Source organism: Gobio gobio (assembly GCF_949357685.1).
Source record: "Gobio gobio genome assembly, chromosome: 24".
Taxonomy (NCBI): domain Eukaryota; kingdom Metazoa; phylum Chordata; class Actinopteri; order Cypriniformes; family Gobionidae; genus Gobio; species Gobio gobio.
Window position 1 is genome coordinate 12,421,237 of NC_137120.1, and position 11,921 is coordinate 12,433,157.

The window sequence follows — 11,921 nt, forward strand, 5'->3', positions numbered from 1 at the left end:
AACTCAACGGGGAACTGAATTAAAATGAAAGACTCGAATGACACTATATATTATAAATAATTCAGAATTAATGTTTACCCCTTAACTTATTCGTCCGCCGATATGTAAGAACTTAAAGGGGGCTCTGTTAAAGGGAAACATGTATATTTAGCTCAAATGAATGAATTTAATGAATTCATAGGGAATTTTGAGAGTCTATTTTACAGCCGAGCAAATGACTCTTCTAGCGTTCATTTGAACGGGCCGTAAATATCAACTCTGCAGCGGATATTAATATCCGAATAATAGTGAAACACTATTGAACAGCCAGGTAACTTAGATCGGCAGTTCAAGACATTAAATTGATAAGCACATAACACAAGAACAGTTATCTTTGAATACAAACGGAACTTTATTGATTAATCTAACACATCAAACTAATATCTAACATAAACACACACGCTCGCACATTCACACGTTGCAGAAAGGAAGAAGGTGAGGAAAGAATAAGTTCTAAGAGAGAGAAATTATGAAATCCTAAGCAATCTACCGTAAAACTTCAAATAATAGCCGAGTCCCAAATAGACGCCGGTCTCTTTTAAACGCCTGGTGCGACGACAGGTTTGGGTAAATAAAGGCCGGTCTCAAATAGACGCCGGGTCTGTTTTTTAGTATCGGGCTGTATTTGATCTTCTCAAACCTGTCAGATCGTCTGTTCAATGTTTTGATTAGATTTCACGTGACAGACGGAACCGTTCATGAACGACTCATCACTATCAGCATAACAAAGAGGTTAACGAACTTTCAGTCTTCAGTTTTTCTTAATTCTCTCAATACCACCATGGAGAAAAGTATAATTTGACATTTAAGCTGACAGTTGTCAAATTTCAAGCGTGGGTAAAGCTGGATACGGAGCGGCTGAAAAATTCCTTTAATGCTTGCGCGCAGACGTGCGCGTGTTTGTGTGTGCGAGGGAGAAGGAGGAGATATATTTCATTAACTTCGGGATGTTATCCTTAGGTATGTGGCCTGACAGTAGCTTCTGATGGAAGCAAGGATCACCTTATACATTGTTTCAAAGAGGGAGAGCCGTGCGCATCTGGGCGGGATCTGAGGGAGAAGAGCGACGAGGAGGAGGAATTCGCCCATGAACTTGTAATTGAGAATCGCGGGGATGATGATAGTGATGAATATAGTAATTTTCTATCACATGATTGCAGTTGTTTTACAGGGTAGCCTTCATTCTTTCTTTTTGATGTGTTTCGGGCAACAAGTTCATACGCTCGATTTTAGCGGTAACTTATATTGTTCTGCCCATTGCTGTCACATCGTTTCGTTTTTTGTGCTGCCAATAATCTAAGACATTTCTTACATTAAAAGATTTGTTAAACACATTCGAATTAATTATAAATAAAACGTAATATAATGTGGTAACCTCCTACCGTCATGCTTGAACATCTCAACACTATATTAAAGGCCTGTCTCTTATAGACGCCTGTTTCAAATACAAGCCGGTGCAGTTCGGCGATTTGGGTAAATAGAAGCCCGGGCTATTATTTGAAGTTTTACGGTATGCATTTATGAAACATGACCTGAAGAAACCATTGATCAGTAATTTAACCTCCTATCGTTTCTTAGGCAGGGTTATTACATTTGATCTAATGCACCAGTTCAGCTTGGAATCAAAAAGGCGTTACTTGCGTTTGTGTTTGCGTGTCGTCTGACAAGGGGGGTTCCCTTTTCCTGGCTGGACAGGGATTTTCCCGGATCTTTGATTCGCTGAAGGTCTGGTCGACGTCTGGGGAAGCCAACCACGTGGGGTGTTGGCGGCTGGATGGAAGTCTTGTGGGCGTTGTTTGAAGTTGGAGCGCGCTGTTAGAAACTCGTTGTTGAGAGACTTTTGTGGCGAAACTTAACAGAACCCGAGACTTAACGGAAATAAAATAAACTTTAAGTAAAAGAAAGGAAAGTGAGAGAAAAGCAGATGGCCTGAATGAAATCGTTGTTAACCCATTTTCTCTGTATTGGTCTGTCACGATCGTCAGATCGTCTCCTGGGAGCTCTCCGTTCAGAACTCAACTCTGGTCAAACTGCTAGGACTTAGCTCATCTCTGAACTGCGAACCAGCTCGAACCGAACTGGAACCGAACTTGAGCTGAACTCTGCACTGCTTCTGGTCTGAACTGTACAGAACTGAACTTTTCGTCCGTGTTCTGAGATTAAACTCAAACATTTGCCCATCCCCTGGATGGGTTCTGGCCAATTAGGCTTCAGGGGTGACTGTGTCTCCACCCCTCCCACAAAATTGGGTTAACTATAGAATTGAGTTTCCTGCTCTTAAGCAGAGAATAAATTTAGACCTAATTTCTTACTATAAGGACATGATCAATTCTATAAAGATTTCATTCAGCTCATCTGTTGGATTATACCCATACGAACACACCGGTGTCAAACACAATGCTTTTTCATCCACTCATTCAATAGTTACATAATTGCATGAATTGTGAGTAATATACATGCCTCATAGTCTAACTAACGTGTATTAGTTGTAAACACACTAACAAGTTATGTCGAAGGCTATTTGAATGAAAGACCAATAATCAGTTATTTGATGTACTCCATAAGCTAACAGTTTCTGTGAGCTTACTTGGAGTTTTTGCTGTGTCGTGGAGTTCATTTACCGGTCATTGCAAAGACAGAGGTCTGGTTGTTTCTTTGTCTTGTGAAAACCACGAGCCCTTTGTCCTCTTTTAACTGAGTTTGGTGGCGAGTCCATAGGAAGTCAGAACTAGTAGCTCCGGGCAGAATCAAGCCCCCATCTCCCTCGTGATCGATGTTCGATTTCCTGGAGCTGAATTGTGCTTTGTGAACGGGGATGTTCATTTGATCGAATCATTGGAAGATTCATTAACTATGTCTGCACCCATAATTGCTACATATTCCCCCCTTCGTTAGGCGATGTGTTGGGATGAAGACATCGGCGAACGCTGTAGAAGCACAGGGAGAAGAAGCAGACACAATACACAACAAACAACAAGACAACACCTCCATGATTGGCCACTGTACTGGTGCAGGGCCTTAGATTATTCGAGTACTAACAGTTTTAAACTTAAGGTTAACTTGAAGTTTACGTTTTAACTTTCCTCGGTTTATCGTGTCGACGTAATGTAGTTTAACTTTGGTGTTGTTCTAATTTGGTTCGGTACGGTGACTCTTTGACCAAATTCTGTGTTTAACTTTTGTTTTGTTTGTTTTCTTCACTTCTAAATCGTACTAGGTTGAGACCGTTGTACCTTTCTTCATGACGTGGTGACATCATTTGTGGTACAAATGAGTTGACCTCTTAATCATGGAGCTCTCTAGCTCACATTGGTTCAAAGGTGGCCTGCCGATATTAGGCGTGGTGCATCAATCCCTATATCGTGACCTTGACCCTTAAGGCCCGGGTATACTTCGGCCGTCCGCGTTCGTGCACCGCCCGCATGACGTAATTTTCGTCACTCGGAGGGCTCGCGGCCGGCCGCACACCCCGTCCGCGCGCAGCCCAAATTTTGTGACCGCGCGGACGGTCCGCGTGCAACAGCGCATGCGCCAGCAGTACAGAAGAGTCCACTAGGTGGCAATAAACACAGTATTGAGCACAGTGTTCAGCCGTCGAAGAAGAGTGTGCAAAGACCGGCTTAAAAACAACACACTTGAAAAAAAGAGAGAATTTTTGATTCTTCAGTGTTTCTTCCAAACAATGTGGGTATCCCTCAAGGTTGCCCCATCTCACCATACCTATTCATCCTAGCCACAGAAATGCTAGCAATCTATACTAAAAACTGTAATGATATTAAAAAACTAAATGTACTTGGCACAGACATAATAATCAGCCAACTAGCGGATGACACAACGATATTCTTAAAAGATAGATACCAAATTTCAACAACTATTGCCAAAATTGAAAAATTCTCAAAAGCCTCAGGTCTAACATTAAACTTAAAAAAATGTGAATTGCTTGCTGTACACGACACTTCACTGAAAAACATCTGTAATATCCCTATTAAATCAGAAATCAAATACCTGGGAATTTACCTTTCCAAAGACCAAAAGCAAAGCCAACTTCTGAATGTAGAAAATAAAATTAAAGAATGCAAATCAAGATTAAATAGATGGCTACAGAGGGACTTATCAATCATAGGTCGTATTTACCTAACTAAAATGGAATGTTTATCAAGATGTATTTACCCAGCCTATTCCAATGCCATTCCAAACAAATTGATTAAATCTATCAACCAAATCAACCTAAACTTCATTTGGAGAAACAGACCACATTATATGAAAAAAAGCCATATGGTTAAAGACACAAAAGATGGAGGACTAAAAGTTATTGATTTCGATTGCCTTAATGGAACCTTAAAAATAAATTGGCTAAAATCTTGGATCAAACATAGCAACTCTTTCTGGTATTGTATTCCAAAGACCTTATTCAAGAAAATTGGAGGATTAGAATTTCTTCTTAGAGCGGACTTTAATATTAATAAATTACCTATATCATTGTCAGAGTTTCACAAACAAATACTCTTGTATTGGAAAATGCTATACACACATAACTTCTCACCCCATACATGTGTACTCTGGAACAACAGATATATTTTGCACCGCAACCGATCTCTATTCTTTGATGATTGGTATGGGAAAAACATATGGTCCATGTCCGACTTAATGGATACCAATGGACATTTTTTTAATTATGAACAATTTTGCATTAAACATAAATTCAATCCCTCAAAATCAGACTTTTTAAAATTACATAAAGCAATACCCCAAGGTTTTGTCCTTCTAACAAGAAGCATTTTGACATATTATACGATTCAACCACAATTGGCCCCACTATCAATTCAAGGGATCTATATTCTGGATAAAAAATGCACTAATCACTTTATTAGAAAATGTTTTATTGATTATCTTTACCCTAACAGCCAAAATAAAAATAGCATCCTACAAAAATTTGATAAAGTTTCAATCATTAAGCTGAGAACAATGTATCTAACACTCCCTATACCTCCTAAAGTGAAAGAAACACACTTCAAAGTAATGAACAATATTTACCCCTCTAAAGATTTACTGAATTTTCGCTTTGGTATAGTTGATAATGTATGTACATTCTGTGAAAATGATGTTGAAACTACGGACCATGTATTTTTCTCATGTAATGTGATTCAGACATTTTGGTGTGATATGTATAATTGGGTTAAGCTAAAGATGTCTTCACTCCCAACCTCTTTCTCTAGAGACGACATAACATTTGGATTGATATTACAAAACAAGGGTGATGAGCTTTGTATTAATACAATCGTATGTCTAGCTAAATTTTTCATTCACAAATGTAGAATTGTGAAATCATCTCCCAAATTTGTTGTTTTTTTAAATGAATTTAAAATGTATATGAAATCTTTGAAAATCTTAAAAGGTCCTAAAGCACAAAAAATATTTGATACCCTAAAACACTTCCCAACTGAGGTTAGTAACTGAACAATGACTGAAATCTCCTTGTGTCATATTATAATCTTAGTTTTTTTTTTTGTTTTTGTTTTTATTTTAGTTTTATTTTTGACTGTTTATAATTTCCTGTTTGTATTAAGAGCTGCTCTCTCAGGCTATGTATTTTCTGTATTCTAATATGAAGAAACGATTTCTATGCAGCCATGTTTGTTTTGTAAATCTTATTATTTTCAATAAAAAAATAAATTAAAAAAAAATTAAAAAAAAAGTTTCTTCCAAACTATGTAGCAATGGTGGATGCACTACAGTTCTTCTCCGATCATGCCCAGCGAATGTCCCGCTGATGACAGGACTCAGTGCTGCCCTCCGATGTCTGGTAGAGCATAGACACTTTTTTTACCGCGCATGTGTCGAACGCGATCACCCGCGCGCATCCGTTGTGTAGTATACTTTGAAAGACGCGCGGACAGGGCTGCGCGCGTGACGCGTCCGGGCGCGGTAAGTGAAGTATACCCGGGCCTTTAACGTTAGCACAGCAGTGCGCTCTGTATAACAATTGTTAATATGCCGATCAGACCTGATACATATTTCCATCAACATACATTACAAGCAAATATTTTCTAAAAACGAATAAACATTGTTGATAACAAAATAACAATGATTATTCAAATAGGTGAGCATTACGCTATTGTATGTTGACACAAAAATACTTCTGAGGTGACATCAACTGAATTACGCGATGACACACTCTGAAACACATCTACAATGACAATAACTATTATTACTTACGGAGTTATTAACGCACAGAAATACCACACAAGGAAAAACAGACTTTTGAGGAATAAACAAGCCAGGAAAACTCCGTTACTGGACGCTGCTGAGATGAAAACTCTCTGCGCATGCACCAGACAAGTCTGAACAAGTTGACGCGCACATGCGCGAGGCAGAGAATATCTGTCATAAGAACAGAAAATTACCGCTCCACTTCACATGCCCAATGGAATTTGAACTTGCTTTGCCAGATCACGATTGGTTGGTGTTTATACATGACAAACGGGCATTGGTGAATTGTGTAATACTTTAAAATATATAATATATAGATTTGTAATTAAATCAACACATTAGCTCTGATTATGGATGAAAAAAAATATTGGTTTACTTTTTTCCCCGTAAGGCCACACACTCTGTGAAAGGACCATATTTGTCTCGAGAGCCGCTTCCGAACAGAGGAAAATCAGCAATCAATCAAAACGCACGCAACCCATAGCAAGGCGTTATGGCAACGCCTCAACAGAAATTGTCCGACTTTTGAGCCGTTCGTTACTATTGTATACATTGTCATCAATGTCATGTTATAATAATAATCACATTTATTTAGTTTTATTGACCACGATATTATCATTATATTTGTCTGAGAGGGGGACTTTTGATTCATTTTGAAAAAGGGCAGGGGCTCGAGCACCCAAAGCCCCCTCCTCTGCACGTGCCTGGTTTTAAGTCACGGAAGGTGGCGTATTGGAGATATGCGTGGATTCTGACGTCACACTTGCATGTGGCGATAGGCGTGGCTTCTGACGTCACACTTGGATGTGGGCCGGGTTGGACGTCCACCGCAGGCTGCAGCGAGCCCTACTTGGCTGCACTTTTTTCACTCCTCCCCTCACTGTAGTCTCGGCTGAATTTCCCAAGTAGGGCTCGCTGCAGCCTGCGGTGGATATCCAACTCCGCCCACATCCAAGTGTGACGTCAGAACTCCCGCCCTGCAGCTAATTTCATTGGTTACAGTTACGGGTAGGTTAAGGGAAAAGAGTTTGGTGTAGGCAATCTTAATTCGTTACAGTGACGGTTAGGTTTAGGGAAAAGAGTTTGGTGTAGGCAATCAGTACTTAATTCGTTACAGTGACGGTTAGGTTTAGGGAAAAGAGTTTGGTGTAGGCAATCTTAATTCGTTACAGTGACGGTTAGGTTTAGGGAAAAGAGTTTGGTGTAGGCAATCAGTACTTAATTCGTTACAGTGATGGGTAGGTTTAGGGATCAGTGTTTGGTGTAGAGGCAGTCTCTACTGTGATTGATATGACCAATAAAATCTTAAAAATCGGCTGCAGGGCGGCACTGGCCTGGCCTCTGACGTCACACTTGGATGCGGGCCGGGTTGGACATCCACCGCAGGCTGCAGCGAGCCCTACTTGCAGGCTGCAGCGAGCCCTACTTGGTTCATCCTCGTTTCTCACTGAAGCGACACTTCGCTATATCAGTTTTTGCCTCGTTGTAGTTTTTAGTTCAATGCTGTCTCCACCCAGAGCCCTCAGTCCAGAACAAGACAGGAAAAAAGATCTACTGAATACACAAATCTCATATTATTCTCGTATCTTCATAACATTACATAGCCAACATTTCAGAAGCTAAAGCTATATATATATATATATATATATATATATATATATATATATATATATATATATATATATATATATATATATATATATATATATATATATATATATATATATATATATATTAGCAACGAGTCAATTACAAATAACTCTGGTACGATAAGGGAGAAACGACATCGATAAAAGCATGTTTTGTGTTTCCTGGTCTCGACAAAAGCACATGAAGGCGGCGCGCGCACAGGATATATTCTCACTGACTGTCGACCACAACATCACTTCACTGTAGACACCTCTTTTCATTATATCTATTATTTCATTACAACGCTTGTGTATGAAGATTCGTATCCGTAAATGTAAAATTTCTGTCAACTGATGTTACTATAGAGACGTAGGAGAATATTTGAAGAAAATGCTTCACATGTTTGCTCTGCTCTGTTATTTGGGGCATCTCGTTCGTAATGGTAAGTTATCTATATCGTGGCTTCAGCTTTTGGCACTTGTAATACAGAGTAAGAAATCCTTCAACTTTTTGCTGTTATTCGCTTATATGCATTATTATATGCATTGCTTTTAGTTAATTCTCAACTGTTTGTAGTGGCAGGGTTAGTTTATTAACCTAGCAAACACAGAACCTGAACCTAACTTTAGTTTACAGATGATGGTTATTTGGGGAACCAAATCCTGTATAACATTCCCAAAACGTTACAGAGACTCTCAAAAAGTAGGCCTACTGAACCATTTATAATTATTATAATCAGAATATTTTGATATAATTTTGTAAATATGATAATGTTGACATATGTAAATATGATCAAATATGATGTTTAGAATAATAAATTACATTCGCTGCATATTAATATTAGTGTAAACAAATAATTTCCTTTTCTGGATTTCTATATTGTGAGTTTCATGCCCTCAATTTCTTATTAGCCTATATGTTGATTTTTTTCTCATGGGGCTGTTGGATGGTTGCAAAGATGGGATTTCAGGTGATTTACATCCTTATGGGGACAATTGGTTCTATGTAGACTAATTTCATCATTATTTACTTTATCTACTGTATACAATTCTGTATAATTCTTTATATATGTGTATATGATATTAAAAATATATGCTATTAAAGCATAATTTATTACCAATTGCCCCCACCCACCAACATTTTTACTGCATCCCCAAACAAAACACAATATTCTCTGTTAAAAATTACAAATGTTTTTCTAAACATTTGTAGTTATTAAAGCTCTTTTCTGGCAGTAAACTTTCATTTGTTTGTAACTTTGCTTTGTTCCTCAGGTGTGTTTGGTGTTGATGAAGTGAAAACGGTGTCAGTGATGGAGGGAGATTCAGTCACTCTAAACCCTGATCTTGAAGTACAGAGAGATGATGAGATAAAGTGGAAGTTTGGAGATCAAGGTGCTCTCATAGCTCTCATAGATGACAGTAAGATTTCAATATTGAATGGCACTGATGGGAGATTCAGAGGCAGACTGAAGCTGGATCATCAGACTGGATCTCTGACCATCACAAACACCAGAACCACAGACGCTGGACTTTATCAACTAAACATCAAGAGAGAAACCCAGGTCAAGAAGTTCAATGTTAACATCTATTGTGAGTAACTTCATTTTATTTTATTTATTGACAAAAAAAAATGTTTTAGAATAAACCGCAATATTAAAATACTAATGTTTCAAATTATTTATATGTAAATGAGAAGGCAAACAGAAGCGTACCGATTTTTTGTTCTTTTTCTGGCCTGCTTTTTATAACATGGTTGTCAGTTGGGGGGATCGAGCACTGAAGGGCTGTGCACCTGTTGGTATACCCGTCGCCTTTGGGTTTTGGCTTACTCAGTTGGGGTGGGGACACTAAATATTCAACTAAATTACTGATCTGCCCGCATTGACACTGTATGATAATTGAACTGAGCTAGATGACATCACTGTTTTCTCCAGAGCGGCTGTACAGCCGAATCAAATTATGTTGCAATATTTTCCTGTTATCACTGTAAAGCTTCTTTGAAACAATCGGCATTGTAAAAAGCGCTATATAAATAAAGGTGACATGACTATTATTATTCTCTCAAAGTTGCATTTGGTCTAAAAATGAATCTTTTTGAATATAGCCAACCTACATTACATTTTCACCTGAATTGATTTTGTGCCACTTTTTCTTTCCACCATTTTCAAACCCCTCCTAGGGCGTTCATCAAACTAAATTTGATGAGTCTAATTGAGACGCATAAAATTGCTCCATAACAATAACTGCCATGATCTGAGCAGTTAGGACAGGGGTGTCAAATTTATTTCTCTTTATTTCTCATGTTTTCCAGCTCGTCTGCCTGTTCCTGTCATCAGCAGAAACTCTTTACAATGTTCATCATCATCATCAAATTGTTCAGTGGTGTGTTCAGTGGTGAATGTGAGTCATGTGACTCTCTCCTGGTACAAAGGAAACAGTTTATTGTCCAACATCAGTGTGTCTGATCTCCGCATCAGTCTCTCTCTACCTCTGGAGGTGGAATATCAGGATAACAACACTTACAGCTGTGTGCTCAACAATCCCATCAGCAACCAGACCACACATCTGGACATCACTCAACTCTGTCACACATGTGCAGGTACGGCAGCACGGCTGATATTAGCATTTGTTTAGTTACTGGTACAAATTTCTGTATTTAAAAAAATCTGCAAACAAATCAACAAATTGTCTCTTTTAACAACTTAATTATTTTTTTTTCTTTTCTTTAGAAATCCACTGTTGTGATTTTACTGAAGCTGTGATCCGATTGGTCATCGCTGCTCTGGTGGGCGTGGCTGCTGTTACTTTTGTGGTTTATGACATCAGATCCAGTAATGCTAAATAGAAAAGGCGAGAGCAGAAGTCACCATGAGACCTGGAAACAAAGTGAATATGTTCTTGAACAGCAGCACAAAGAATCTTATGTGTTCAGTATAGGATAAGCTCTGGCAGCATTTGAAGAATAATGTTGATTAACAAGAGCAGGACTGTAAAATTGAGGTTAGGAGCAAGACATAAACAAAATAAATATCTTTCTTGCACTTATCATAAAACAGTCCCATGTGTTTAATCCCATGCATGCTCTGAAGGCATATGTTGGTGAGAAACAAACTGAAATGTAATTTAATATTTAGTGAAAATATCACTGCTGTTGTGTAAAGCTTTGTTCTTTCTAAATCTGATTTGAAATTATATGTGGTGTAAAAATGACAAAAAAAATAAATTAAATTGGCTGGTCCCTGAATATTTCTGCTTTTCTGCACTCTCAAAAAAAGGTACACCTTTGTACCTAAATGGTGCATATCGGTACCTTAAATGTACAAAAGTGTACATTTTGAAAAGGTACTGCCTGTGTTTATTGTTATTATTGATGAGCATTATTGATCATTGTTGACCACTTCCCCTACCTTTTGAATTTTGTAAACCACATATAATTGTCTTTTTTTGCTTCTTCATTTTTCAAATTTGAAGGATTTATTTTTCATCATCCTCTACGGGAAAGCTTTAAGTTACAAAAAAAGATAAAATATATGGTGTGATTAGTCAAAACATGCAGTCTGATGGTCTGTGCTGAGTTTAGTGGATGTAACTTGAAAGGTATAATAATTTGGTTACATTTTATTTTATGGTGTCCGTGTTACAGTGTAATCATGCATTTAAGGACTGTGTAATAAAAATGAACTACATGTACTTATATATGGTTAGGGTTAGGATTGGGGTTGGGGTTAGTTGCATGTAATTATGCATTATTTGTCAGTAAATACATGTAACGTGTAACTGTAAAATAAAGTGTTACAAATTCTTATCAGTGTATGGAATTCTTGGCTTGTTTGGAACTCTGCTATAGGAAAACCACAATTCCAATCAGTTAGAAAATATACAGTACAAGACAATATGTGTTGTTGTTGTTTTTGCTTTATTTAAATGTAAAACTAAATTCATAAAAGTTGTGCTTTGAGTTTAGGGGAGACAGGGGAGGGTTGTAACACAGGGTTAGTTGTAACACTGTAAGTTTGACTGTTCAGAAAATAGCTGTGGTCT

General features: G+C 37.9%; 1 protein-coding gene across 1 annotated transcript; it reads left to right on the forward strand.

Annotated features, from left to right (window-relative positions):
• Positions 1-8,068: 8,068 nt before the first annotated feature.
• LOC307120388 (CD48 antigen-like) lies at positions 8,069-11,684 on the forward strand. The gene is made up of 4 exons (XM_079807408.1): positions 8,069-8,320; positions 9,153-9,470; positions 10,192-10,479; positions 10,610-11,684. The coding sequence occupies exons 1-4, from the start codon at positions 8,269-8,271 to the stop codon at positions 10,723-10,725; spliced, it is 774 nt and encodes a 257-aa protein (XP_079663534.1). The 5' UTR covers positions 8,069-8,268; the 3' UTR covers positions 10,726-11,684.
• Positions 11,685-11,921: the final 237 nt, after the last annotated feature.

What these genes read in the sequence shown, in the direction of transcription:
- LOC307120388 (XM_079807408.1), top strand. Translation starts at nt 8,269, where the DNA reads ATGCTTCACATGTTTGCTCTGCTCTGTTATTTGGGGCATCTCGTTCGT. An exon ending in GGGGCATCTCGTTCGTAATG is followed by an intron (nt 8,321 to 9,152) that starts GTAAGTTATCTA and finishes TTTGTTCCTCAG; the next exon opens with GTGTGTTTGGTGTTGATGAA. An exon ending in GTTCAATGTTAACATCTATT is followed by an intron (nt 9,471 to 10,191) that starts GTGAGTAACTTC and finishes CATGTTTTCCAG; the next exon opens with CTCGTCTGCCTGTTCCTGTC.